This window comes from Takifugu rubripes, chromosome 1 (assembly GCF_901000725.2).
Source record: "Takifugu rubripes chromosome 1, fTakRub1.2, whole genome shotgun sequence".
Classification (NCBI taxonomy): domain Eukaryota; kingdom Metazoa; phylum Chordata; class Actinopteri; order Tetraodontiformes; family Tetraodontidae; genus Takifugu; species Takifugu rubripes.
The window spans coordinates 12,417,821-12,445,368 of record NC_042285.1 but is presented as its reverse complement, the minus strand read 5'-3'; the positions used below and the strand labels follow the sequence as shown (position 1 = coordinate 12,445,368).

Below are 27,548 nucleotides of genomic sequence, written 5' to 3'. Positions count from 1 at the left end.
TCGTGCTGCTGGGAGACTTCAACGCTCACGTGGGCAACGACAGCGTGACCTGGAAGGGCGTGATTGGGAGGAACGGTCTGCCCAATCAGAACCAGAGTGGTGTTCAGTTATTGGACTTCTGTGCTAGTCGCAGTTTGGCCATAACTAACACTATGTTTGAACATAAGGTTGTTCATCGGTACTCTTGGCACCATGACAGCCTGGGCCGTAGGTCAATGATTGACTTTATAGTCGTGTCAGCTGATCTGCGGCCATATGTTTTGGACACTCGGGTGAAGAGACTGATCACTACCTGGTGGTGAGTTGGATCAGGTGGGGGGGTAAGCCACCGCGCGGACCTGGCAGGCCCAAACGCTTAGTGAGGGTCTGTTGGGAACGCTTGGTGGAGGAACCGGTCAGGCTGGTCTTCAACTCCCACCTCCGACAGAGCTTTGATCATGTTCCGAGGGCGGTAGGGGACATTGAGTCTGAATGGGCCATGTTCCGCTCCGCCATTGTTGAGGCGGCTGTCGCGAGCTGTGGCTGCAAGGCCACTGGTGCTGGTCATGGCGGTAATCCCCGTACCCGATGGTGGACACCAGAGGTGAGGGAAGCCGTCAGGCTGAAGAAAGAGGCCTACAGGTCATAGCTGGTCTGTGAGTCTCCGGAAGCAGCTGACCGGCACAGGTTGGCTAAGCGGGTTGCGGCCGCGACAGTCGCGGAGGCAAAAACTTGGGCATGGGAGGAGTTCGGTGAGGCCATGGAGGAAGACTTTCGGTCTGCTCCGAGAAGATTCTGGCAAACTGTCCGGTGCCTTAGGGGCGGCAGGCGGCAACTCGCCCACACCGTGTTAGGTGTGCGTGGGGAGCTGCTGACATCTCCTGGGGCAATTATCCGGCGGTGGAAGGAATACTTCGAGGAGCTCCTCAATCCTACCAACACGTATCCTCAAGGTGGAACAGAGTCAGATGACCAGGAGGTGGACCATCCAATTTCCGGAGCGGAAGTTGCCGAGGTAGTGAAACAGCTGCCCTGCGGCGGAGCTCTGGGAGCAGATGAGAGCCGCCCGGGGTATCTTAAGGCTCTGGATGTTGTAGGGCTGTCCTGGTTGACACACCTCTGCACCATTGCATGGACATCGGGGGCAGTGCCCTTGGACTGGCAGACCGGGGTGGTGGTCCCTATTTTTAAGATGGGGGACCAGAGAGTGTGTTCCAACTATAGGGGGATCACACTCCTCAGCCTCCCTGGGAAAGTCTATGCCAGGGTGCTGGAAAAGAGGATTAGAGTGATAGTTGAACCTCTGATCGAGGAGGAACAATGCGGGTTTCGCCCCGGTCGTGGAACCACGGATCACCTCTTTACCCTTGCTGGGGTGCTTGAGGGGAGTTGGGAGTTTGCCCAACCAGTCCACATGTGTTTTGTGGACTTGGAAAAGGCTTATGACCGGGTCCCCAGGAGCATCCTGTGGGGGGTGCTCCGGGAGTATGGGGTGGAAGGTCTCTTGATAAGGGCCGTCCAGTCCCTGTACCAAAGGAGCAGGAGCTTGGTCCGGATAACCGGTTGTAAGTCAGACTCGTTCCCAGTGAGGGTTGGACTCCGCCAGGGCTGCCCTTTGTCACCGGTTCTGTTCATAAACTTTATGGACAGAATTTCTAGGCGCAGCCGGGGAGTGGAGGGTGTCGAGTTCGGTGGGCAGAAGATCTCGTCGCTGCTTTTTGCGGATGACGTAGTTCTTCTGCTGCCATCGAGCAGGGACCTCTAACAAATGCTGGGACGGTTCGCAACCGAGTGTGAAGCGGCAGGGATGCGGATCAGCACCTCCAAGTCAGAGTCCATGGTCCTCGCTCGGAAAAAGGTAGAGTGTCTTCTCCGGGTTGGGGAGGAGGTCCTACCCCAGGTGGAGGAGTTCAAGTATCTCGGGATCTTGTTCACGAGTGAGGGCAGGATGGACCGGGAGATCGACAGGCGGATCAGAGCGGCGTCAGCAGTGATGCGGGCGCTTAACTGATCCGTCGTGGTGAAGAGAGAGCTGAGCTGGAAGGCAAGGCGCTCGATTTACCGGTCGATCTCCGTCCCATTCCTCACCTATGGCCATCAACGCTGGGTGATGACCAAAAGAACGAGATCGCGAATACAAGCAGCTGAAATGAGTTTCCTCCGCAGGGTGGCCGGGCTCAGCCTTAGAGATAGGGTGAGAAGCTTGGACATCCGGGAGGGGCTCGGAGTAGAACTGCTGCTCCTCCACATCGAGGGGAGTCAGTTGGGGTGGCTCGGGCATCTGGCTAGGATGCCTTCCGGACGCCTCCCTTTAGAGGTGTTCCGGACATGTCCCACCGAGAGGCGGCCTCGTGGCCGGCCCAGGACTAGGTGGAGAGATCACATCTCTCGCCTGGCTTGGGAGCGGCTGGGGGTTCCCCTGGAAGAGCTGATGGAAGTGGCCGGGGAGAGGGCTGTCTGGGCATCCCTCCTGAAGCAGCTGCCCCTGCGACCCGGATCCAGATAAGCGTGAGATAAACAAAACGAAACGAAACGAAACGAAACATTGCATATGTTGCACAACATAATATAATTAACTATGTACATTTTTTTTGTCATTGTGAAAAACAACTGGGACTTTAGTTCCTCCATCTTTCTCTTAATCTGCTCACTTTTCGCACATTCGTGTCGTATTTCCCATGAAAGTCTGAAAATAACGCTCCACACTTCCCTTCTTTGGTATTGCGATGGTAGACTGGCAGATGAGGCAAACGCACTTTGAAAATGCCATCGTGAAAAAAAGTCCTCCTCCCATTCCAGATGAAAATGATAAGTTTTATTCTTCTTACTTGGTCCCTCGCTCATTTTAATGCCCTTTCTTAACTTTAAGAGAAAAAAACGAAAGCAAAAAATTAGTGGTAACAAACTGACTAGCTTGTTAGCTTTGCTGCACTGAGAGCCGCTGTTTGCGCGTGCACAGTGACCTAAGTGTCAAAAAAATTCAGATGTCAACTGACAGGCTGCCCTGTAGTTCAATCAAGTGATGGATGACAGGCGGAAGTCTATTTTTTTATTGTCATGCGATTTACTGATAGTACCTTGGTGATCGACTGGTAGCTGCAGGAAAATAGTGATTTCTGCTGATGCAGCATCATGAAGAGGTCATGATGGAAACTGACCAGCCATTAGCAGGGAAGCATATGTATCCTAATGGCATGACTCACCGGCCTCCCATGGGGATGAGCAGAAATTAAAGACAGGCGGGGAGTAGGAAGAGGAGGAAGAGAGAAAGACAACACCAGAAACATGATGTGAGTGATTCGAGTCCCGTCTAAAGGCTTTCAACGAGAAAACGCACGAAGCATGCTGAGAAAATAGGTCCGTGTTATTATAGTCACCACGACAACTGCAAATATGAGGATGGAGTAGGCAGACAAGACTGTTTCTGTGTTTCTTGTCCTTTTTGGTTTAGTCCAAAGTACCATATCTGGTAAAACAATAAACCAACCAATGATTGTGTTCTGGGGACTCTGTGGAAAGGTTCAGCGAGAGCCGCAGCCTCAGCGCCCACATCAGAGACACGAGTGAAGGTCAGACACAACAGCGAGACCTTTGGCTGGAACGTGGCTGGAAGCAGAAACAGCAGAGCGCCTCATGTTCAGCCTGGGTAGCGGAAGCAGAATACCATCAGATATATCCGGCGGTCAATTATTTGAGCAGTCAGCTGACGGGAACTCTTACAGAGTCAGTTCAGCTGGACAGCAAAGGTCCTGAAAGGACCAGTATGAATCACGTTACAAAAAAAAAGAAGTTTCAAACCAGTTCAGTGAAGATCAAAGCTGAAAATCCTCTACACTGTTCATGATATAACAGTTTATCTATATTATGGAACAGTTCAGCTGCTACTTCAGGTTTTTAAGCTTTAGTGACTAAGATAAATCTGTTCAAAACAAACAGTTGCTCAACTTCTTCTGGAGCAGTGTTGAAATCATTCTGCCTCTTGTGACCAATGTGGGGAAACGAAAACCGCATTCAAGTGCTCAAGCGTCGCTGTGAGGAGAAGAGTCCGAGAGAAGAGCAAGCGAGAGCGACAGAGAGAGAGAGAGAGAGAATTGACTAGTTGATCGGCCCTGCCTCGTCCCCAGAGAGACTTAAGCTTCAGAGCAGAAACACTGGTGAGCTTTGTTTCAATCTCTCCCTCCGAGCAGGTTTGAAAGATGAAGGATGTGGATGTCAGGAATGCGCCCGTTTCCTGCCCAACACAAACGCTGCCAGAGTAACAGCTTTTGATATTTGGTTTAGATTCCACGGTGACTGGCATGGAGGTGCATCTTCTGGTTTGGTTGGCTTTGACCTTAATGGGGAGCAGCATCACGTCCGCACAGTCTGACCAGTACAGCAAAGCAATGGTGAGTTTTTAACCCTTCAATCTGTCCGAGCATCCTTTCATTATTATACAGATACAGATTCGGAATGCCTGACTCAATTGCATCACAAGCTTTTCTCTGAAATAAGGTGTATCGTTTCATATAGATATCTATTTACTGTATATATATGTATGTATATATTTTTTGGGGGGTCATTTAGAACTTGTTTGCACGAGGGAATGCGCTAATATGTAGAATTCACATTGATACACAAAGATTTTTTATTTATTTTTCAAAGTGATTTCTTTCGAGAATTGATTAAGAATTTTTGAGACGACTCTGACACATCGAGCAGATATTTCGAGCTTCGATTAACAACGTGGGACTTCCGGAGGACATCCATTTTTACACTCGGGGAGATTGTGTCATTGCGTGTTCCTGCAGCTGTGTGTCATGTGTGTCAGAAAAGACGTAAATCTGATTCTGCTTTTGGCAGTTCAGAATCAGCCATCAGGGTGTTGATGCTCCGAAGGTGTTTGACAACGACAGGTAGATTTGTGCAAAGGAAAAGGAAGCAGGTGCCATTCGTTTTCTTTGCAGCTCCATGTAGAAACCACAGGAAAGTGGCTGTTGGCAACTGAGCCGACACCTTTTCCTTTACTGCATCATAACGGAAGAAAGGGCAGGTTTCAAAAGCACTTTGAAGCCGCAGCTATTCCTGCCATGTCTGCAGGTGTAACACATCAGCTCCGTGCACCTGCTGCCATTCTTTCATCCCCCTGAGCTGAGCTTGTCTTTACCCACTTTTAGACGACTCCCAAGGAAAGGCTCCTTTAAAAGTAACGGACCGCCCCAGATGATGCCTCTGTTGTACTCTGTGTGTGTGTCCAGGATTGGTTGGGCCGATATGGCTACCTCCCTCCTCCTGACCCCCGTACGGGTAACCTGCACACCAAAGAAGGGATCGAGCAGGCGATCAGAGTCATGCAGAGGTTCGGAGGGCTCCAGGAAACAGGGGTGCTCGGTACTGTCCTCCTCACACACACACTGCAGGAGAATCCCGTGGTGCCTCGCCTTTTGTCATTTGAGCTTCCTCTCTTCCAGACAGCGAGACCATCAGACTCATGTCAGCACGCCGATGCTCTTTGCCTGATATTATTGGCAGTGAGGACAGGCTGAGGAGGAAGAGGAGGAGGAGGAGGAAGCGATATGCCCTTTCAGGCCTAAAGTGGCATAAGACAGATCTCACTTGGAGGTGTGTTTCCTGTCATGCTCTTGTGGTTTTAGCTCAGACACATGAATGATAGATCCTTATATGTCACATGTTTGGTTTTCATCTTCTCAAGAGTGTCTCAATCTAAAATGTAACTTCCACTTTTCGCAAAAGTGTCCACAGTTATCCATCGCCATCGCAGTCACCCAACCTGCCCGACATTTTGGTGGATAACATCCTGAGGTCTGCCTTCAAAGCTTGGAGCAACGTCGCCCCCCTGAACTTCCATCACGTGGCGACAGACAGCGGCGGGACGGCGGCTGGAGGGGACATCAGGGTGTCTTTTAACCGCCTGTTCCACGACGACGGGTACCCTTTTGACGGGCAGGGCGGCACCCTGGCCCACGCCTTCTTCCCCGGCAGTGCGGAGGTGGCTGGAGACACACACTTTGATGATCAAGAGGTCTGGAGCTATGGAGGTGTGTATAAGTTGTGAAATGGTAACAGATGGAGAGCGTCTAAGTCCATCTGTCTTCTGTTTTTACACAAGTTCCCTGGTGTGACCCGGTAGTGTTCTTCTCTCTGGTGTTATTAGGTGACAGCAGCAGCACAGACCTGTTCGCAGTTGCTGTGCACGAGTTTGGCCACGCATTAGGACTGTCCCATTCCTCCTCTGATCCATCCATCATGAAGCCGTACTACCAGGGTGGTGTGGGGGACATTGTCAACTTCCAGCTCGCGGTGGACGACAAACTGGCCATCCAGCAGCTTTATGGTGAGTAATGAGCTGTACTGGTCTTAGCCTGCGTCTGACACTGTTTTTTCTGTTTGTGGTTGTCTAGTATGATGTCATCCTTTCTATTTAAAGAATGCAGTGTTCTAATGTGGCCACTGTTCAAACCAAACTTTAACATGATGAATAAACATCTGAGTGTTATAATAGGAAGGAGGAACTTGTTTACTACAAGTAAATTCATCGAAATGTTCAATACACGCATATTCAAATCTCTCAGGAGATCACATATTCCACATATTTGTAGCCGTTTCTGAGCATCTCCTGATGCTTTGAATTGAATTGAATTGAATTGAATTGAATTGAATTGAATTGAATTGAATTGAATTGAATCAGATTTATTGCCATTGTTCATGTAATACACAGTATTACACAAACTAGGAATTTGTCTTGGTGTGACGCTGCGACATTCAACATAAAGAACACAACACTAGAATAAGATAAATAAAATAAAATAAGACATATATACAGTATATACAGAAATGGTAAGAAATAGTGCAGGTCAATGCAGGAGTAATGTGATGTTCATGGGTCCGACTGGCTGCTGTTCATGGTGCTTAAGTGATAAGTCACTTGGTGTTCAGCAGCCTGATGGCAGAGGGGAAGAAGCTGTTCATGTAGCGGGAGGTTTTGGTCCGAATGGACCGTAGTCTCCTGCCTGAGGGGAGGGGGGAAAACAGTCCGTGACCAGGGTGGGAAGGGTCGGCCGTGATCCGACCTGCACGCCTCCGGGTCCTGGAGATATACAGGTCCTGGATGGATGGAAGCCTGCAGCCGATCACCTTCTCGGCAGCGCGCACGACGCGCTGCAGCCTTAGTCTTAGTCTATAGCCTTAGCCTTGCTGTGATTCTTCCGTTGTAGGTGTAAGAGACACTGCACCATCAGATGGGGGTGACCCCCACCTACCACGCCTGCCCAGCCCACCTCCTCCGAGGCCGACACAGCTGTGAGTAGACCAAGGAAAGAAACACCACTGCGGACATCAAGATCCATAACCATGTTTTAGCACTCTCTAGCGGTTGTCTGACCGAACTGCAACCTTTGAAACCATCAACAATCCCCTCTGTCCCAGGACGGACCCCTCATTTAACGAGCGCTGTCAGGGAGGCTTTGACGCTGTAGCAAACATCAGGGGAGAGGTCTTCTTCTTTAAAGGTAAGCGGAAACTACCACTGACTGAGGAGAGCTCTCACAGCTCGGAAAAGGCACTTTATGACTGTCATTGCATATGTACACCGACAACATAGTGGTGCCCGTTTCTTTGATAAAGGTGCTCAGTTTTGGAGAACCAAGAGAGACGGTTCATTGGTGTCCAATAGGCCAGCTCAGATCCAAAACTTCTGGATGGGCCTTCCACCTCAAACAAATAAAATTGATGCAGTTTATGAGAGGAAAAGTGACAGCCACATCATCTTTTTTATTGGTAAGTGACAAAATTCCAAAGTCATGTTAGCATGAACAGGCATGAACTTAAAAAGCTCAAAAGTAAAAATTTTATATAAGAAATCTATCCCAGGTGCAGGTAACCTGGCAAAAAAAATGAGATGTCCTGAAGAGCTTTGGAGTCATAACAGTGCATAAACATAAAACTTAATGCAATTTCTTTTCAAATGGAAACACAACTGTTCAATGAGCGGTATGACAGCACACAGATACAGATACAATCCAAAAATATTATCACTCCTTCTTCTCCCAAGAGTCTCAGTATTGGGTCTTCAAAGACACTGAGGCCATGTCCGGTTACCCCCGGCCCCTCTCTGACTGGGGCATGACGAGGAGAAATGGGCAGCCGGTGGACAAGGTGGAAGCTGCCTTTATCTGGGCCCACAATGGCAAAACCTACCTGTTCAGCGGTGGCGAGTTCTGGAGGTTTGATGAGAGTCAAAAGAGGCAAGGGGTGCACATTCAGCCGGAATCAGGTTACCCTCGGGATAACAGCCTGTGGGCCGGAGTGCCGTCCCACATGGATGACATCATCAGCTGGGGCGAAGGTAACTTTCAGAAGCACAAGTGTGTCGTGATTTTTCTGACATTAGTGCAGGATCCTGCCTCGTATCAGACCTCAACTAACTGTAGCTGTGATTTTTAGGAGATGCCTACTTCTTCAAGGACAACTTTTACTGGGTGCTGAAAAATGGAGGACTGAACCAAGAGGTCGTGACTCCTCAATCCACCGCTGTGGACTGGTTAAGATGTCCCGCTCCGCCTGCAGAGCCAACTCCAGTAGATCCTCGTTTCCCAAAGCAGTGTAACTGCGAATTAAACAGGGCGTCTTCATTCATAAATCTGAGCTGGCTCCTCCTGGCCTTGGTTGTATTGATAATATAAGGGGCAGAGTGGAACACAGACACTGGAATAGCTTGTTTTTCTTTTGGTACTTTCCTCCTCTCTCCACTGGAGGGCAAAAAGGCTAGTTTAGTCACCAAACCCCATTAGCTGGCTGTAAATAGCATATTGGAATTTGTTTTTTTAAACTCTCAGCTTTGTATTTAATGTGAGGTTTATTTATTTAGAAATCAGAACAGTTACTGAACAGTTAAAATTCGATTTTTTACACCTCATCTTGCTCCATCCAACCTGCCCCTTTTTTACCTACACCGTCCCACTTTGTAATCTATAAGTGAAAGGAATTCTCCACCGAAACCCCGCTACTGATACTGGGAGGGACTTCGACAGAAACCTGGGTCTAATCCAAAGTCGGGCCTCTGGGGACGGTAATGTTTCAGACATGTTTTACAGATGCAATAGTTTGGCTTCACAGCTGATGAAATCAGGATTCAGCATCATTAAATCGAGTGTACAGAACAAAAGAAATAAATGTGGAATGAGTTGGAGAAACCGTAGCATAATCCAGATGGATTTCCAGGCTCTGGAAGCAGAAGTGAATGGAGCCTTGAGCTTTTTACCTGTTGAAACACCAAGTGGCAAAAGACAACCAGTACCGGTAATTTAAGAGCAGAAATGTCAAAGAATAAATTGATATTTTTGTCATTTGATTTTGGGCGCGTAAACTGTGTTCCACGTTGTTCCCATCAGTAACTAATTATACAGGACATGCCTGTCATTCTCCTCTCTCAGGTAGCACCCGAGATTCTGGGTCACTTACTCAACCAAGAGTGTCAAACCGTGAATGAGTGTCGCCTGAAGGGGGGGAACTTTTGACATCAAAGGATGAACAGAATGAATAATGCATTAGTTAATCATCAAGGGTTTCAAAATTTGCACAAAGTGTTAATTATGTTCCTTATGTTTGAAATGTTTCGAGCAGGCTGTGACAGACCAACTACATAGGAAGAGTTAAACATAGGAAACAAAGTTTGAATCAAATGGGTGATAAACTGGAATACAGCACGGATCTAGGTGCAGCTACAAGCGTTATGTCATTTAACTCTAACTTTTTCAAAAGGCGAGTCAACTGTGGGATTAAGTTGTATGCAAGTGAACAATGGCAGAGATTAGCTTTAATTCATTCACACTTTCTCGATAATTTAGGCTTAAGCGCCACTTTAAAGAGCGTCACCCGAAAAACACAGAACGCCAAAACATTGACAATTTTATTTTAGAGATATTTTAACATTTCACAGCACAGTTGCATAAAAGTTTGCACCGAAGTCAGGAGTCACAGATAACAGATAATAAGATAGTTTAAAGCAATGATTAATCCTTCACCAAGCAACAGGAGTGCTACTTTATCAAAGTGGCCAAAAGTCGTGTACTTCAAGTGTCTGTGGTAATATTAGAGGTAAAAGAGGAACACAGAAATTAGGAGCTTCAACAAACCCCTTTTCTATATCATAGAACAAAATGTGCACGTTAACTGAATATTATTCCTTACTGCTTTTCACCCCGTGACTAACTGCTACATTGAGCCTTTGTTGACTTTAGTTAATTGTAAACGGATGAAAAACATTCAACAGTTAAAGATAGGTGTAGACTTTACCACTCCTGCTAAAATCGTAGACTAAGATGCACATTAAGAGTTAGAGTGCTGGTTTTACCACCGTTGCCTTAAATGTTTGCATTTCGCTCCAGTGTTGTACTGAGGGAATCATTCATGCTGCCTTTCTATTGGGTGGTTCGTAAACCTGGGTCAGAGCAGCAGTCATATGAAACGCTTGGTTTGGTCACAGACCATCTTTGGAGACAAGACCACAATGATTTTGGCAAACGGTGGGGTCAGCTTTGTGGAGACATTCACAATCAGCGTTCCAGCTCAGTTCTGACTGAATATGAGGGAGATGAATCTCTGCAGAACCTCAACTGCTGGGGCTCTAAAACTTTAGCAGGACAAGGCTGAGAGCCGTCAGAGCCAGTGAGAAGGAGGCTGGGATTGAGACGCCTGCAGACGTGGCCTCCGTGGTCTGCGTGGCCTGCGTTGTGACTCGGAGCTCATTTCCCTGGACGCTTCTGTAGATGTTCGTCATTAATTCTGAATTTGTTCTGGTTTTGAAGTACACAGACGTGCTGAAGAGGTCAATCTAGCAGAAAAACCAAAACGATCAATGTTTTCTGCTGTTCTCCCTGAAAATTCATTTAAAAAAATCAACACTCACCAAATCTTTGCTGACTTTAATCGAGTCCTTGAACACCGTCCAAACCACAGCCTCGTTGCAATCAGGCGTGGTCAAGGAGCCAAGGTAGCGGTAATACTTTGTACGATCGACCCCTTCCAGGAGAGCGTCCAACGTAAGGCCAGGTGCCATGTTGACAGAGGTACCTGAGGAAGGAATATGTTCAGGCTTTTCCCCCCAAACAGCACATGAGACTCAATGCTCAACTTCTTACCAATGTTTGTGATGTTTTGCAGGTAAGAGGTCAGTGTCTTCCAGCTCGCAGGGCTGCCCATTGCGTTACCGTCCATGACCTTCAACGCAAGCATGACCAGTTTAATCTTGCTCCGTTTTCTCGAGCTCCGACAACAAGGGCAATAAAGTCTTTTACTCACCTCGATGAAGAAACCGAGAGCAGCAAGTCCCTCAGGGTCTGCAAAACCTAAGGTCGTGTTCCCATTATAAGAGGACTTCAGGTTCATGATGTGCAGCTTGACATGAAGCAGAGAAGAATACGTTTGAATGTGTCCTACTCTAACCTCTTGAGCTCTTAGCTGAAAGGTTAAACCACGTTACCTCCATAGGATACTGTTTTCCATCCACAGTGTGCTCAGAGCCGGGCACAGAGGATCCATTCCCCCAGTGCAGTTGGAACTGCAGACTGTCGTAGGTCTCAGACAAGTCTCCCCCCGACACCTTGACACCACTGTCAAAACTGACTTTCACTGGGACAGGAGGACAAAGAAGAAATCCTGGGTCAAAAGTGGGCAGATTTTTGACTTGTTAAATATTCTTGTTATTTGTATTTGTTTTTGGCACCGCACCACCCAGCGCCCTCACCGGTCTTGCCCGTGTTAAAAAATCTCTTGAACGCGGTCGTGCTGCTGTAGTTGTAAAAGGTGAACGCTGTCAAATTTTCGTTGGCCTCGGCGTTTGCTGAGGTGATGTCGATGGGAGACTGTCGACTCCCATTGCAGTATTCGGGTACAATGGTGGGCCAGCGTGTGTCATCTATAAGATGGGGGAGACTTTAGGAGGCGGGAGGAGAAGGAATTAAAAAGCACAAAGTACTGTAAAACTAAAGGGAAGTACTTACTGCAAGATGCTTGATGATAACACCATTCTGAAAAAGGAAGATCATTTCATCATCAAGGGGAATTTCATTTTTGGAGAAATTTCATTTTTGACTAATTAAAAGGATATAAATTAGGAAGCATTTCTATATGAGTCCATTATAGCTACCTATGCCATTTGATGTACAATAGACAGGTGAGAGAACACACCCAAGAACCACAGCCAGGAACCACATCATCTGGAAGAAAGAAAAGGGTTGATTAAACCAGACAAAATCAATCAATAGAAATGTTTAGAGCTGTTTGGGCTGCGTGCCTCCGGCCACTTTCCAGAGACAGAAGTGTGTGCGCACACCATGGATTTCAACCTACTAAGTGTCGTTATACTGGTTTCTTGTATTGTCTTACAGTATGTTTGTTTGTATTTCCAGGATTCAGGGATTGTTTGTTGTTATTTGTTTTCTTTCCCAAGCCTCTGAGGGAGGCTCTTCCTTTTGAGGAAATTTCCCAAATTTATTTTCTGATGGAAAATCTCAAAATATCAAACGTTTCACATTAATGAAGTCACAGCACATATCCTATGTCCATGAAATGGTTCTGCACTACATGCAAAGGCAAAAAGGGATGAATTCCGATTTAGCAGTTGGTACAAAGCAAAATAAATAAATAAATAAATTGCAAAAAAACAATTTTAAACATTCTTTTGAATTCATAACAAGAAGTACCAACATAACACAAACTAAAGGAATAAAACCTTTCAGAGAACAAAGAATGGCCTCTCATCTTACCTTTGACACCTGTAGAATCTCCTCTGACTGGAGGAGAGCTTCGGCCTGCCTCTATTTATCCGTTCCAGGTCGACACCGCCCTCGATTCCAAAGCTCAGCAACTTCCCTTCAGAAATATTCTGACGTTTGCTGAGGAATTTTCTGAGGAATGGAGACAAGAAAATCTCAGCTGACGACTACTGACATTAAAAGAAGACGTTCACATGCGTTTCGGGCCTAGACACACGTGTCCCCCCCCCCAAAAAAAAAAATGGTTTCAATGCTTCTCGGAGTAATGGCCACGTATAAGCCACTACGGCCTTCCTCAGGCAAAGCTGCATTTGGGAACATAATTTTTACCATTGTATGTTAACACATACATGTTTTTAGGATTAGATTGCTATAAAACATTTGACATGATGTGAATCTGAGGTACGTGTTGCTTGTTTGTGGGAAAGTCCCACTGTACTAAATATAGGCCAAATATTCATCTGTCATGATTATGGCACTAATATTCAGGAAGAGGCCCATGTTTGTACAAACTAGGACGCAGGTTTCCGTTAATGAATCAGTTTGACTGCTTGGATTGTCGGTGAAAGTTGCTTCAGTATCAGTCCTGCTCATAATTGTTTGCCTCTAACTTTAAGTGGTTGATTCAGTCTCCTTACTACTTGAAAGATGTTAATCATTTAAAATGACACATAAAGTGCATCATGGTACAGTAATCATATGCTAATGTGCATGTATTTGGACCATGAGGACCTGAGAACAATAAAATACATAGAAAAGCCAAAACACAATCTTGAAAAAACAACTTGGTGCAAATTACAGTGACATTCAAGCCAAACAAGATTAGAGATTAGATTCAGAGAAATTCTCTCTCTCTCTTCAGAGAATAATCTAAAACAAATTGGTCACGTCAGTCACATGAGCTTGGTTCCAAAAAGCAGTTTTATAGGACGTAGCTCCATGGAGCTCACTTAGAATTTGGTGCTTTTCCCTGCTAAGAAAATAAAGAGGATACAGCGATCTTAATTGTGGAAACAGTAGCGGTGGTTCAGACACAACTCTCGGGTGTTTAGGGCCTCTCTTTGACCAGGCGGTGCCGGGAGACGTGCGTTAAACTAATCCAAACATTTGAACGCTGATTTTACCATTGCAAACAACTATCACGGAGTTCAAAGTCATTGTTTACATGAAAGTGCAGCCAGGAGCAGGTCTGAAACACCTCCTCCCTCACCTGCGGCTCATCTGGGGTGATCTGCTTGGCAGCTTTAGGGAGCGGCTTGTTCCTCCTCTTGTCGCCAGATCGTTGTAGATCCTCTGTGGTAACGCTTGGCCCTCCTTCTTGAGAATTTTTCAGCTCGAGCTGCTAGTCTGCATTCCTTGTGAGTCGTACCTGCCTCACCTCTATCTTCTTTTCCTATTTTTATATATATATATATATATATATATATGTGTGTGTGTGTGTGTGTGTGTGTGTGTATACTGTATATATGTGTATATGTGTGTGTGTGTGTGTGTGTGTGGGTGGGTGTGTATATATACTGTATATATGTATATATATACTGTATGTATGTATGTATGTATGTATGAAGAAACTTTGGAGTGCTCCTTTTTGTCACGTTGACTTCTGCTGCTACTTAATTTTATTATTTTACATTTTCTACAGATTTATTTATTTATTTATATTTATTTGTTTGTTTGTTTGTTTATGCAGTTTTAGGAAACCTGAAAACTGTCAAACCTGTCCTGGTCAACCATTCACTTGATCTCTTGTGACACTTGTGAAAAGACTAATATTATTTAAGAAACATTTACTGGGATACAGTAAAGTATATTGGGGGTGTGCAACAGGTTAAATATGTGTGATAAATAACGGTGTTCATATGACTCCGTCAATCCTTCATTACACCAAAGAAAAGAAGCAGTGCAAAAGTGTGAAAAGTGTGGCTACATATTGCATATATTGCTGTGGCTCTAAAGCTTTAGCAGGATAAAGCTGAGGGCGGTCAGTGCGAGGGAGGCTGCTGTTGCACCATTTCCAGACTTTGTGACATGTAGCTTATTTGCCTGTGTTGAAGTACACGGTCGTACTGAAGAGGTAAATCTAGAAGAAAAACCAAGACAATGAACCAGTTACAGTCCTGCTGTGTTCTCTGAAAATCTATTTAAAAAAAATAAATCAACACTCACCAAATCTTTGCTGACTTTAATTGAGTCCTTGAACACCGTCCAAACCACAGCCTCGTTGCAAGTGGGCGTGGTCAAGGAGCCAAGGTAGCAGTAATACTTTGTACGATCGACCCCTTCCAGGAGAGCGTCCAATGTAAGGCCAGATGCCATGTTGACAGAGGTACCTGAGGAAGGAATATGTTCAGGCTTTTTCAACAAAACAGGCCAAGTGTCCAAGGTTCAAATGTCTTACCAGCGTTTGTGATGTTTTTCAGGTAAGAGGTCAGTGTCTTCCAGCTCGCAGGGCTGCCCGTCTCACTACCGTCCATGGCCTTCAATTAAAGACAATTTTTGTCTAACTATTTCTGCTGCTAAGTGAATCAAGACTTTCTTCACGCCCACATCTGGCATTGAAAGTAGACTTCTTGCTCTTGTATCACTCCAGAGGCAATACAGAGTCTTTAAGCTCATGTGGTCTCTCAATCTAAGATATAACCAAGAATGGGGAAAGCTGGCTGAAGAAAGTCAACCTTGACCAGCTGTAAGCCAACGACTTTAAACAGCCGTGTTTCAACATGAGCACCGTTGATTACAGCCAGATTCGGATAAGCTCAAACATCCAGCCCTCTGCTTACTGTGTAACAGCCTTGTCTTGTCTCATCTTCTTGACTGCTTCATCCCTCTCCGGGTCACAGGCAGGGTCCACCTCTTGATGAGTTACCAGTCCATCACAGGGCCCTATATTAGCATTTACGGGTTCGGTACCTTGCTCAAGGGTACCTTGGCAGTGCTCTGAAGGTGTTCTGGCACCTCCCCCTACTACCAGAACACCTTCCATGTTTTGTCTGCCCTGGGGCTTGAACCGAGAGCGCTCTGCATCTCAGGTCAGTCCCAACAGGTTGAGCTGCCAGCACCCCTGTGTAACAGCCCTCATGTCCACATTGTGTAAAAAAAAAAGACTCACCTCGATGAAGAAACCGAGAGCAGCAAGTCCCTCAGAGTCCGCAACACCTAAGGTCGTGTTCCCATTATAAGAGGACTTCAGGTTCACGATGTGAAGCTTGACATGAAGCAGAGAATAATATGTTTGAATGCGTCCTATTCTAACCTCTTGAGCTCTTAGCTGAAAGGTTAAACCACGTTACCTCCATAGGATAATGTTTGCCGTCCACAGTGTGCTCAGAGCCGGGCACAGAGGATCCATTCCCCCAGTGCAGGTGGAACTGCAGACTGTCGTAGGTCTCAGACAAGTCTCCCCCCGACACCTTGACACCGCTGATAAAACTGACTTTCACTGGGACAAAATGGAAAATGTAGATCATGGTTGGTTTGGGGAGCAAATCAGATTTGTGACGTGTTGAACTCTGCGTGGACACCCAGCGCCCTCACCGGTCTTGCCCGTGTTCTGAATGGACTTCAACGCGGTCGTGCTGCCGTAGTTGTAAAAGGTGAACTCTGTCAGTTTGTTGTTGGTCTCGGCGTTTGCTGTGACCAACGACTTAACAATCCACTTAACAACTTGTGGACGTCAATCTACCCATGTACTCACCTACGTCTGTTGAGGCACAGTAGATCCTGGGTAGGAGGGCGCACGTGGCAATTGCAGCTAAAAACCACTTCATTTGAAATGCTGAGAAAAAGCAACAGAATGCAATTTAAAAAAAAAAAAAAAAAAAAATCCTCAAGAAGGGTCAGAGACAGTGTGGAGTCCTGTGGGGTATCTACCTCCTCACTGCTCCAGAACTTCCTCCTCAACCTTTTTATTGGCTCAGGCCATGGTCATGCCAGTGTGACAGCACTGTCACAACAGTGCAACACTCTCCACCCACCAGCTGTATCAGATGAGAGTTTTATGATTGTTTGTTCATGTTCACGTCACATTGTAAAATGTAAATGATTCTAGCAGCTGATGCTTCACCGCCACTTACGGCCAATTGTTTTGAGCCTACAGTCTGCAGGTGGACCACAGGAGGCTGAAGATAGAAAAGATGTGCATGAATGTGACTCAGATTGAGAGGTTGATGATGAGAAAGTAATGCAGTGCAGCTGGTAACCCAACCCTTGCACTTGTGTATCGGTCTATAAAGTCGATTGCAGTGGTTCCCAACCTGGGGTCAGAGCCCCCCTCTGGGGGTGCACAAGAGCTTGATCTCTTGTGGGGTTATCAAAATTTTCATTTGTCCATAGCAAACTTTAAAAATTCCAAAAAGTAGACCTCCTCTGGCTGTTCAAGGAAGAAAGCTGAGTTCAGGTTTGAAGTTGAAATGATCTTCAAAATGAGGGGGGCAGGACCAGAAATAAGAGATGGGTGGCATTATTACTGGGGGCTGGCGCTAGGTTGTCAAATATCAGGTTAGACCAGGTAATAAACTGTAAATTATTAATGCTTTTATATCTATCTGCTGATCAAGGAAGACCCCACAGAACTTCCCGACAGTCATAGTTTCCTGTTTGAACAGAAGTTGACCTTTAAAACCCTCAAGAACCGGCGTTAAAATAGTATTGACTTTTTTTGGCTGATGTGATAAGGACAGATTTATTGACTTGATCTTGCCCATCAAGGTGGTTGGTTTATTTTCATCTAGTTAGTCTTACCACATAACTTCTTGAAGTTTTTCAATTGGTGACTTCTTTTAATTCTGAACTCTGAACTAAATATGTTGTTGGGGGTGTCACAGCCCCTTTTCCCCAGTTCCCTCCTGTCCCAGTACTTTTCCACTGCCCTGCTCACACCACACCCTCTGATCACACACCTGCTCTCAGTCACTGATCACACACCTGCCCTCACTCATCAATCAGCTCACCTACCAGTGTATATATTCTCCAGCCTCACACTCACTCAGTGCCAGATTGTTCTTCTGCTTTCATGCGTGACTTTCCAGCATTGTTTCCCTGCCGGATTACCTGTTACCGTTCCCCGGACAACCTACCTGCTTTCTGCCTCTGACTGCGACTTCTGCCTCAGCGTCTCTGGTTCCTGTCTGCTCACCTGGTTTAGACTTCTCCGCCCGGCTCGGACTTCGCTGCTGCTCGTCCCACTCCCCGAGCCTGCAACCCATAGACTTTGTGCGGGCCCAGAGCCTGAAGAACGGACTATTTCCTGTGTTTCCTGGTCTGCCTGAGTTCCTGTTTGCCTGTGTGTTAATAAAAGTCTTTACTACGGTCCAGCTTTCCAGAGTGCTGCATTTGGGTCCTAACTGCACCCGTCACAGGGGGTATATATCTGTCTGACCTTGCATAAAAATGGCACCAAAAAGAGACCTGAATGAGACACAATTTCCAAAGTAGAGTAGTCTTTCTAAATTGTCTTTTATTTTATTGTAGGTATTTCTAAAACAAATATTGAAATGATCATCACAACAGAACAAATAATTAGTGCAACATGACCCCAGACAGCGTAGATGCACGGCCTGTTTGGAGCCGTCTCATTGAAACTCTGATCAGCTAGATTTTAAAGATTGCATTTTTCTAGGAATACATCCATAATAACTCGTTTTTTAGCGAATGTGCAAACTTACAAGTCTTAACAAGTATTGATCTCACGGATTGTATAAAAGGGCACCAAGGCATGGCGACAGCAGGAGGACTATAATGGAAGCTTCGGCACCAGGCGCTGAACTGGAGCTGTAGATTTTCCTGCTGTGAAGTGGCTGCGTGGGCCGAAACACCTTCTGATACCCTGCCTGAGCTGGGAACATCATCATCTGATGGAGGAAAGGACAAGTTACAGATGAATCTGGTCAAGTCCAACTGTAGCATCAGCTCGGCTGCTTTTTTGTGTTATACCCTGCAGGCGGGAGGTGTTCTTCTCTCGTTACAGTCAGTGACTCCGAAGCATTTAGTTGGGAACAGTTGGAATGCAACGCTCGTAAAAAATGTAGACTAAAGACTTACTAGCACTACTTTTAAAAAAAAACTGGAGCCTACATAGTTTAATGCACATTGTTTCTGCAGGTTGAACTAATTCTTGCAGTATTATATCCTGATTAGAAGCAACAGAAACTACATTTGGAACAACTTATACAGTGATCCATTATCAGGATCATGGTCATAAATTGTCTTTTGATCTATTTTGTTTCCTTTTTTAATTTAAATTGTGCTGCACAGCAACACTTTTACATAATGCAATACTGACGTCAGTGTGTCAGACAACCTGTCAAATAAATCTTCAGTGTACAGATGAGGAGATTAGCATGTACCAGATTTTTGTCCACCTTGACAGACTCTTTGAATACCGTCCAAACCACCGCTTCATTGCACTGGGGCGTTGTCAGCGACCCATTATAGCGATAGAACGCGTTTCGATTCACGCTGCCTAGCAGATCATCGATGGAGATCTCCTCGGTGACCTCAGCCTTTGAGCCTGCATGGAAGCAAAGTGCTGTAGTCATGTGAAACTCCATTTACAGAGCTGCTGCAACAAAGAAAGAAGGACCTCACTGATGTTTGTAATGGACGAGAGGTAGTGTGTCAGTTTCTTCCAAGTGTCCATTTCAGATGAGCTACTTCCTGTGGTGCCTGTCTGTGCAAAAACAAACAACAACCTTGGCGATTCCCTAACTAGACATGTCCGTTGATTAATGATGCCAAAAACGATGTGCATCCTGTTGTTTACAGTAAACCAAATGTAACCCAAGAGGAGATGAATTACTCCCATAATTATGATTAAACCAAATAAATAGCTGCCATGATTATTATTAAGCCAATTCCTTGTCTTTATTTTAAAACAGAAAGAGATTTTTCTAAAATGTGGGAGAGTTTGGGCCCTCAGCTTTGTTGGAAAAAGCAATGTTTTATTAACATAGTTAAGTGTTTTTCTACCTATTGTTTCACCAAAATGCTGCCTTTATTGGCACAATTGTTCTGGTTTTGAATTTCGTAATTGAAACTGATCCCCACATTCTTATGACTGTTACCTCAATGAAGAATCCCAGCACCGCCAGGCCGTCATGAGTCTTCACTGCCTCGTCCAGGGTCAGATCCTTCCGCTTGCTGACTATGTGCATCTGCGTGAGAATGCAGTTTAAATCGTCACATGTGTACGACGTTACCAGGAAACAACAATATAACCGTTGACGTGTCAATCACCTCCATGGGATATCTGTGTGAATCCACTGTGTGCTCTGAACCATCGGAGTCACCGGAACCCCAGTGGAAATGAAACTGTAAGATGGAGTAGACGTGTTTCAGACCTCCACCTGAGATCTCCACAGCCGCGTCCTGCTTCAGAGTACATTTCACTGGACATCATGAGGGAGAGACGGCAAACTGTAAAAGCCTCTGCTTGTTTAAAATGGATTTTCATTGCTCTTAATTATATTGCAATGAAAATAAACATGAAATCGAATGAAATGTTCAGATAATCTTGATGGTGTTTACCCAACAATGTAGCCAAGAAATAATCATTTGTTCATTTATACCACAAAAAAGGAAATTCACAGTGTAGTCTGGAGTAGTTTACATGTGAGTTATTTTAGAAAGCACGTTGAAAACCAGTCTGGGGATGACAAATAAATGTTGCACCAGCATGGCCAGTGTTAATGATGTATTCGATGGCGTGTTTGTCATCAAACTTTGTGAAGGTGAAGGACTTGAGACGCTCGTCCACCACCACGCTTTTTTTCTCAATGTTGACGGGTGACTGGCGCTCGCCGCCGCATTTGGAATGAGGGAGAAGGTGCCAGTGAGATGGGGTGAAGTCTGAAGGTAAATGAGAAGAACCGGGGTTTTATGGTATCTCTTTTAAAATAAACACTTGTAAAAGAAGCATCCGACTCCTCGCTTTCACCGTACGTACCACAGTGACCGTGGTAGCACCACTCAGGGCCTAGACAATGATGATACTGTGAGATTGTCTTACTCACTGGGGGGTAAAGATGTTGCAGGAGAAGCAAAGACTTGACGGTTATTAAGGTTTTGTGTGGGCCGATAAACATTGCTGAGCTTTGTCTTTGTGGGAAACTGCTGGATCTGAAAAAGAAGGAGACACAACAGGATCCAGCAAGGTCCTTTGTGACGCACCACCAAAATTAAATCATCTTCTTCAGCTCAGAGGAGCCAGAGCTGTTGAGAATGAGACCGAAGACATCACAAACTTTTTTCTTTTGGCTGAAGCACAGTAGGAGTGTGAAGTGACAGCGAGGAGAAGGGTTTAAGAGTAAACTTTTCTCCCCAGTAGAAGAGGAACCCAGGCAGCATCAGCAGGCATCTTATTGAGGTATGCTACTTGCTCCAGGCTGAATTCTAGCTGTGACGCGATGAAAATATGCAGAAACTTGGGGTCAAATCAATGTCAAATACCATGTATCGGCTCTCTTCCTGCAGTCCCACAGACATGATCAGAATAGAGGGGGGGGGGGGGATCTAAAAGATGGCTGGGTTTGTGATGTCAGTCTGGGCTGAATATATAAAATTAAAAAACAGATCTGAAATTTTCTCAAAGATCTCTGCCGAGAAGTCTGAAAAGGCTGTTTCATAAGCAGCCCGAACAATCCGCCAATCAGCGTTAAAACGCACATCTGAAGGCAAAAGTAAATGGTTTGATCTCTTACAGCACCAGTTAATTGCAGCCTCACCTTTTCTGGATTTTCCTGCTTCTAATTATGCCTCAAGGCCATGATGTCTGACATTTCTGAACTCCCGACACAGGCTTTTAAAAAAGGCTGAATTAAATGAATGATTATAAAACAACAGGATTACCAATTGTTAGGTTCAAACTGTTCATATAAAAATGCTGTAACTACTTATTATCACTCCTGTGCAGAACCCTGTGACCTACTGTTCTATCACCTCAGGATAGCAGGGGACAACCTGAACATCCTGTGACACTCCATCCCCCATTTTAATGGCCATCTAATGGCATGACTCACCGGCCTCCCATGGGGATGAGCAGAAATTAAAGACAGGCGAGGAGTAGGAAGAGGAGGAAGAGAGAAAGACAACACCAGAAACATGATGTGAGTGATTCGAGTCCCGTCGAAAGGCTTTCAACGAGAAAACGCACGAAGCATGCTGAGAAAATAGGTCCGTGTTATTATAGTCACCACGACAACTGCAAATATGAGGAAGTTCGGAAAAGATCAAAGCTGAAAATCCTCTACACTGTTCATGATATAACAGTTTATCTATATTATGGAACAGTTCAGCTGCTAATTCAGGTTTTTAAGCTTTAGTGACTAAGATAAATCTGTTCAAAACTTAACAGTTGCTCAACTTCTTCTGGAGCAGTGTTGAAATCATTCTGCCTCTTGTGACCAATGTGGGGAAACGAAAACCGCATTCAAGTGCCCCGCTGTGAGGAGAAGAGTCCGAGAGAAGAGCAAGCGAGAGCGACAGAGAGAGAGAGAGAATTGACTAGTTGATCGGCCCTGCCTCGTCCCCAGAGAGACTTAAGCTTCAGAGCAGAAACACTGGTGAGCTTTGTTTCAATCTCTCCCTCCGAGCAGGTTTGAAAGATGAAGGATGTGGATGTCAGGAATGCGCCCGTTTCCTGCCCAACACAAACGCTGAGTAACAGCTTTTGATATTTGGTTTAGATTCCACGGTGACTGGCATGGAGGTGCATCTTCTGGTTTGGTTGGCTTTGACCTTAATGGGGAGCAGCATCACGTCCGCACAGTCTGACCAGTACAGCAAAGCAATGGTGAGTTTTTAACTCTTCAATCTGTCCGAGCATCCTTTCATTATTATACAGATACAGATTCGGAATGCCTGACTCAATTGCATCACAAGCTTTTCTCTGAAATAAGGTGTATCGTTTCATATAGATATCTATTTACTGTATATATATATATGTATGTATATATTTTTTGGGGGGTCATTTAGAACTTGTTTGCACGAGGGAATGCGCTAATATGTAGAATTCACATTGATACACAAAGATTTTTTATTTATTTTTCAAAGTGATTTCTTTCGAGAATTGATTAAGAATTTTTGAGACGACTCTGACACATCGAGCAGATATTTCGAGCTTCGATTAACAACGTGGGACTTCCGGAGGACATCCATTTTTACACTCGGGGAGATTGTGTCATTGCGTGTTCCTGCAGCTGTGTGTCATGTGTGTCAGAAAAGACTTAAATCTGATTCTGCTTTTGGCAGTTCAGAATCAGCCATCAGGGTGTTGATGCTCCGAAGGTGTTTGACAACGACAGGTAGATTTGTGCAAAGGAAAAGGAAGCAGGTGCCATTCGTTTTCTTTGCAGCTCCATGTAGAAACCACAGGAAAGTGGCTGTTGGCAACTGAGCCGACACCTTTTCCTTTACTGCATCATAACGGAAGAAAGGGCAGGTTTCAAAAGCACTTTGAAGCCGCAGCTATTCCTGCCATGTCTGCAGGTGTAACACATCAGCTCCGTGCACCTGCTGCCATTCTTTCATCCCCCTGAGCTGAGCTTGTCTTTACCCACTTTTAGACGACTCCCAAGGAAAGGCTCCTTTAAAAGTAACGGACCGCCCCAGATGATGCCTCTGTTGTACTCTGTGTGTGTGTCCAGGATTGGTTGGGCCGATATGGCTACCTCCCTCCTCCTGACCCCCGTACGGGTAACCTGCACACCAAAGAAGGGATCGAGCAGGCGATCAGAGTCATGCAGAGGTTCGGAGGGCTCCAGGAAACAGGGGTGCTCGGTACTGTCCTCCTCACACACACACTGCAGGAGAATCCCGTGGTGCCTCGCCTTTTGTCATTTGAGCTTCCTCTCTTCCAGACAGCGAGACCATCAGACTCATGTCAGCACGCCGATGCTCTTTGCCTGATATTATTGGCAGTGAGGACAGGCTGAGGAGGAAGAGGAGGAGGAGGAGGAAGCGATATGCCCTTTCAGGCCTAAAGTGGCATAAGACAGATCTCACTTGGAGGTGTGTTTCCTGTCATGCTCTTGTGGTTTTAGCTCAGACACATGAATGATAGATCCTTATATGTCACATGTTTGGTTTTCATCTTCTCAAGAGTGTCTCAATCTAAAATGTAACTTCCACTTTTCGCAAAAGTGTCCACAGTTATCCATCGCCATCGCAGTCACCCAACCTGCCCGACATTTTGGTGGATAACATCCTGAGGTCTGCCTTCAAAGCTTGGAGCAACGTCGCCCCCCTGAACTTCCATCACGTGGCGACAGACAGCGGCGGGACGGCGGCTGGAGGGGACATCAGGGTGTCTTTTAACCGCCTGTTCCACGACGACGGGTACCCTTTTGACGGGCAGGGCGGCACCCTGGCCCACGCCTTCTTCCCCGGCAGTGCGGAGGTGGCTGGAGACACACACTTTGATGATCAAGAGGTCTGGAGCTATGGAGGTGTGTATAAGTTGTGAAATGGTAACAGATGGAGAGCGTCTAAGTCCATCTGTCTTCTGTTTTTACACAAGTTCCCTGGTGTGACCCGGTAGTGTTCTTCTCTCTGGTGTTATTAGGTGACAGCAGCAGCACAGACCTGTTCGCAGTTGCTGTGCACGAGTTTGGCCACGCATTAGGACTGTCCCATTCCTCCTCTGATCCATCCATCATGAAGCCGTACTACCAGGGTGGTGTGGGGGACATTGTCAACTTCCAGCTCGCGGTGGACGACAAACTGGCCATCCAGCAGCTTTATGGTGAGTAATGAGCTGTACTGGTCTTAGCCTGCGTCTGACACTGTTTTTTCTGTTTGTGGTTGTCTAGTATGATGTCATCCTTTCTATTTAAAGAATGCAGTGTTCTAATGTGGCCACTGTTCAAACCAAACTTTAACATGATGAATAAACATCTGAGTGTTATAATAGGAAGGAGGAACTTGTTTACTACAAGTAAATTCATCGAAATGTTCAATACACGCATATTCAAATCTCTCAGGAGATCACATATTCCACATATTTGTAGCCGTTTCTGAGCATCTCCTGATGCTTTGAATTGAATTGAATTGAATTGAATTGAATTGAATTGAATTGAATTGAATTGAATCAGATTTATTGCCATTGTTCATGTAATACACAGTATTACACAAACTAGGAATTTGTCTTGGTGTGACGCTGCGACATTCAACATAAAGAACACAACACTAGAATAAGATAAATAAAATAAAATAAGACATATATACAGTATATACAGAAATGGTAAGAAATAGTGCAGGTCAATGCAGGAGTAATGTGATGTTCATGGGTCCGACTGGCTGCTGTTCATGGTGCTTAAGTGATAAGTCACTTGGTGTTCAGCAGCCTGATGGCAGAGGGGAAGAAGCTGTTCATGTAGCGGGAGGTTTTGGTCCGAATGGACCGTAGTCTCCTGCCTGAGGGGAGGGGGGAAAACAGTCCGTGACCAGGGTGGGAAGGGTCGGCCGTGATCCGACCTGCACGCCTCCGGGTCCTGGAGATATACAGGTCCTGGATGGATGGAAGCCTGCAGCCGATCACCTTCTCGGCAGCGCGCACGACGCGCTGCAGCCTTAGTCTTAGTCTATAGCCTTAGCCTTGCTGTGATTCTTCCGTTGTAGGTGTAAGAGACACTGCACCATCAGATGGGGGTGACCCCCACCTACCACGCCTGCCCAGCCCACCTCCTCCGAGGCCGACACAGCTGTGAGTAGACCAAGGAAAGAAACACCACTGCGGACATCAAGATCCATAACCATGTTTTAGCACTCTCTAGCGGTTGTCTGACCGAACTGCAACCTTTGAAACCATCAACAATCCCCTCTGTCCCAGGACGGACCCCTCATTTAACGAGCGCTGTCAGGGAGGCTTTGACGCTGTAGCAAACATCAGGGGAGAGGTCTTCTTCTTTAAAGGTAAGCGGAAACTACCACTGACTGAGGAGAGCTCTCACAGCTCGGAAAAGGCACTTTATGACTGTCATTGCATATGTACACCGACAACATAGTGGTGCCCGTTTCTTTGATAAAGGTGCTCAGTTTTGGAGAACCAAGAGAGACGGTTCATTGGTGTCCAATAGGCCAGCTCAGATCCAAAACTTCTGGATGGGCCTTCCACCTCAAACAAATAAAATTGATGCAGTTTATGAGAGGAAAAGTGACAGCCACATCATCTTTTTTATTGGTAAGTGACAAAATTCCAAAGTCATGTTAGCATGAACAGGCATGAACTTAAAAAGCTCAAAAGTAAAAATTTTATATAAGAAATCTATCCCAGGTGCAGGTAACCTGGCAAAAAAAATGAGATGTCCTGAAGAGCTTTGGAGTCATAACAGTGCATAAACATAAAACTTAATGCAATTTCTTTTCAAATGGAAACACAACTGTTCAATGAGCGGTATGACAGCACACAGATACAGATACAATCCAAAAATATTATCACTCCTTCTTCTCCCAAGAGTCTCAGTATTGGGTCTTCAAAGACACTGAGGCCATGTCCGGTTACCCCCGGCCCCTCTCTGACTGGGGCATGACGAGGAGAAATGGGCAGCCGGTGGACAAGGTGGAAGCTGCCTTTATCTGGGCCCACAATGGCAAAACCTACCTGTTCAGCGGTGGCGAGTTCTGGAGGTTTGATGAGAGTCAAAAGAGGCAAGGGGTGCACATTCAGCCGGAATCAGGTTACCCTCGGGATAACAGCCTGTGGGCCGGAGTGCCGTCCCACATGGATGACATCATCAGCTGGGGCGAAGGTAACTTTCAGAAGCACAAGTGTGTCGTGATTTTTCTGACATTAGTGCAGGATCCTGCCTCGTATCAGACCTCAACTAACTGTAGCTGTGATTTTTAGGAGATGCCTACTTCTTCAAGGACAACTTTTACTGGGTGCTGAAAAATGGAGGACTGAACCAAGAGGTTGTGACTCCTCAATCCACCGCTGTGGACTGGTTAAGATGTCCCGCTCCGCCTGCAGAGCCAACTCCAGTAGATCCTCGTTTCCCAAAGCAGTGTAACTGCGAATTAAACAGGGCGTCTTCATTCATAAATCTGAGCTGGCTCGTCCTGGCCTTGGTTGTATTGATAATATAAGGGGCAGAGTGGAACACAGACACTGGAATATCTTGTTTTTCTTTTGGTACCTTCCTCCTCTCTCCACTGGAGGGCAAAAAGGCTAGTTTAGTCACCAAACCCCATTAGCTGGCTGTAAATAGCATATTGGAATTTGTTTTTTTAAACTCTCAGCTTTGTATTTAATGTGAGGTTTATTTATTTAGAAATCAGAACAGTTACTGAACAGTTAAAATTCGATTTTTTACACCTCATCTTGCTCCATCCAACCTGCACATTTTTAACCTACACCGTCCCACTTTGTAATCTATAAGTGAAAGGAATTCTCCACCGAAACCCCGCTACTGATACTGGGAGGGACTTCGACAGAAACCTGGGTCTAATCCAAAGTCGGGCCTCTGGGGACGGTAATGTTTCAGACATGTTTTACAGATGCAATAGTTTGGCTTCACAGTTGATGAAATCAGGATTCAGCATCATTAAATTGAGTGTACAGAACAAAAGAAATAAATGTGGAATGAGTTGGAGAAACCGTAGCATAATCCAGATGGATTTCCATGCTCTGGCAGCAGAAGTGAATGGAGCCTTGAGCTTTTTACCTGTTGAAACACCAAGTGGCAAAAGACAACCAGTAATTTAAGAGCAGAAATGTCAAAGAATAAATTGATATTTTTGTCATTTGATTTTGGGCGCGTAAACTGTGTTCCATGTTGTTCCCATCAGTAACTAATTATACAG

General features: G+C 45.6%; 4 protein-coding genes across 4 annotated transcripts; 2 read left to right on the top strand and 2 right to left on the bottom strand.

Annotated features, from left to right (window-relative positions):
- Nucleotides 1–3,984: 3,984 nt before the first annotated feature.
- On the top strand, nucleotides 3,985–9,170 carry LOC115249934 (matrix metalloproteinase-25-like). The gene is made up of 11 exons (XM_029836620.1): nucleotides 3,985–4,133; nucleotides 4,261–4,367; nucleotides 5,217–5,349; nucleotides 5,430–5,580; nucleotides 5,713–6,017; nucleotides 6,134–6,313; nucleotides 7,194–7,278; nucleotides 7,405–7,487; nucleotides 7,603–7,755; nucleotides 8,030–8,323; nucleotides 8,422–9,170. Exons 2-11 carry the CDS (start codon nucleotides 4,278–4,280, stop codon nucleotides 8,658–8,660), a joined length of 1,713 nt encoding a protein of 570 aa, XP_029692480.1. The 5' UTR covers nucleotides 3,985–4,133; nucleotides 4,261–4,277; the 3' UTR covers nucleotides 8,661–9,170.
- A 1,433-nt stretch (nucleotides 9,171–10,603) lies between these two features.
- On the bottom strand, nucleotides 10,604–16,733 carry LOC101075939 (carbonic anhydrase 4-like). Its single transcript, XM_029846265.1, has 9 exons — nucleotides 16,623–16,733; nucleotides 16,447–16,527; nucleotides 11,979–12,005; nucleotides 11,723–11,893; nucleotides 11,459–11,607; nucleotides 11,278–11,373; nucleotides 11,118–11,196; nucleotides 10,886–11,049; nucleotides 10,604–10,810 (listed from the first exon to the last, which is right to left on the bottom strand). The coding sequence occupies exons 2-9, from the start codon at nucleotides 16,517–16,519 to the stop codon at nucleotides 10,604–10,606; spliced, it is 966 nt and encodes a 321-aa protein (XP_029702125.1). The 5' UTR covers nucleotides 16,520–16,527; nucleotides 16,623–16,733.
- A 1,482-nt stretch (nucleotides 16,734–18,215) lies between these two features.
- Nucleotides 18,216–21,233, bottom strand: LOC115252033 (putative carbonic anhydrase 3). Its single transcript, XM_029846256.1, has 10 exons — nucleotides 21,173–21,233; nucleotides 20,762–20,944; nucleotides 20,695–20,724; nucleotides 20,421–20,597; nucleotides 19,986–20,137; nucleotides 19,808–19,903; nucleotides 19,492–19,501; nucleotides 19,338–19,406; nucleotides 19,097–19,260; nucleotides 18,216–18,601 (listed from the first exon to the last, which is right to left on the bottom strand). The coding sequence occupies exons 1-10, from the start codon at nucleotides 21,231–21,233 to the stop codon at nucleotides 18,437–18,439; spliced, it is 1,107 nt and encodes a 368-aa protein (XP_029702116.1). The 3' UTR covers nucleotides 18,216–18,436.
- A 922-nt stretch (nucleotides 21,234–22,155) lies between these two features.
- On the top strand, nucleotides 22,156–27,493 carry LOC101080029 (matrix metalloproteinase-25). Its single transcript, XM_003961403.3, has 11 exons — nucleotides 22,156–22,309; nucleotides 22,433–22,539; nucleotides 23,393–23,525; nucleotides 23,606–23,756; nucleotides 23,889–24,193; nucleotides 24,310–24,489; nucleotides 25,365–25,449; nucleotides 25,576–25,658; nucleotides 25,774–25,926; nucleotides 26,201–26,494; nucleotides 26,593–27,493. The coding sequence occupies exons 2-11, from the start codon at nucleotides 22,450–22,452 to the stop codon at nucleotides 26,829–26,831; spliced, it is 1,713 nt and encodes a 570-aa protein (XP_003961452.2). The 5' UTR covers nucleotides 22,156–22,309; nucleotides 22,433–22,449; the 3' UTR covers nucleotides 26,832–27,493.
- Nucleotides 27,494–27,548: the final 55 nt, after the last annotated feature.

What these genes read in the sequence shown, in the direction of transcription:
- LOC115252033 (XM_029846256.1), bottom strand. Translation starts at nt 21,233, where the DNA reads ATGTCTGTGGGACTGCAGGAAGAGAGCCGATACATGGTATTTGACATT. An exon ending in TGCAACATCTTTACCCCCCA is followed by an intron (nt 20,725 to 20,761) that starts GTGAGTAAGACA and finishes ATCATTGTCTAG; the next exon opens with GCCCTGAGTGGTGCTACCAC. An exon ending in CTCGTCCATTACAAACATCA is followed by an intron (nt 19,261 to 19,337) that starts GTGAGGTCCTTC and finishes GCTTCCATGCAG; the next exon opens with GCTCAAAGGCTGAGGTCACC.
- LOC115249934 (XM_029836620.1), top strand. Translation starts at nt 4,278, where the DNA reads ATGGAGGTGCATCTTCTGGTTTGGTTGGCTTTGACCTTAATGGGGAGC. An exon ending in CCAGGAAACAGGGGTGCTCG is followed by an intron (nt 5,350 to 5,429) that starts GTACTGTCCTCC and finishes CCTCTCTTCCAG; the next exon opens with ACAGCGAGACCATCAGACTC. An exon ending in CCTCCGAGGCCGACACAGCT is followed by an intron (nt 7,279 to 7,404) that starts GTGAGTAGACCA and finishes CCTCTGTCCCAG; the next exon opens with GACGGACCCCTCATTTAACG.
- LOC101080029 (XM_003961403.3), top strand. Translation starts at nt 22,450, where the DNA reads ATGGAGGTGCATCTTCTGGTTTGGTTGGCTTTGACCTTAATGGGGAGC. An exon ending in ACCAGTACAGCAAAGCAATG is followed by an intron (nt 22,540 to 23,392) that starts GTGAGTTTTTAA and finishes GTGTGTGTCCAG; the next exon opens with GATTGGTTGGGCCGATATGG. An exon ending in GGCCATCCAGCAGCTTTATG is followed by an intron (nt 24,490 to 25,364) that starts GTGAGTAATGAG and finishes CTTCCGTTGTAG; the next exon opens with GTGTAAGAGACACTGCACCA.
- LOC101075939 (XM_029846265.1), bottom strand. Translation starts at nt 16,519, where the DNA reads ATGAAGTGGTTTTTAGCTGCAATTGCCACGTGCGCCCTCCTACCCAGG. An exon ending in TTATCATCAAGCATCTTGCA is followed by an intron (nt 11,894 to 11,978) that starts GTAAGTACTTCC and finishes CCCATCTTATAG; the next exon opens with ATGACACACGCTGGCCCACC. An exon ending in TTTTAACACGGGCAAGACCG is followed by an intron (nt 11,608 to 11,722) that starts GTGAGGGCGCTG and finishes CTCCTGTCCCAG; the next exon opens with TGAAAGTCAGTTTTGACAGT.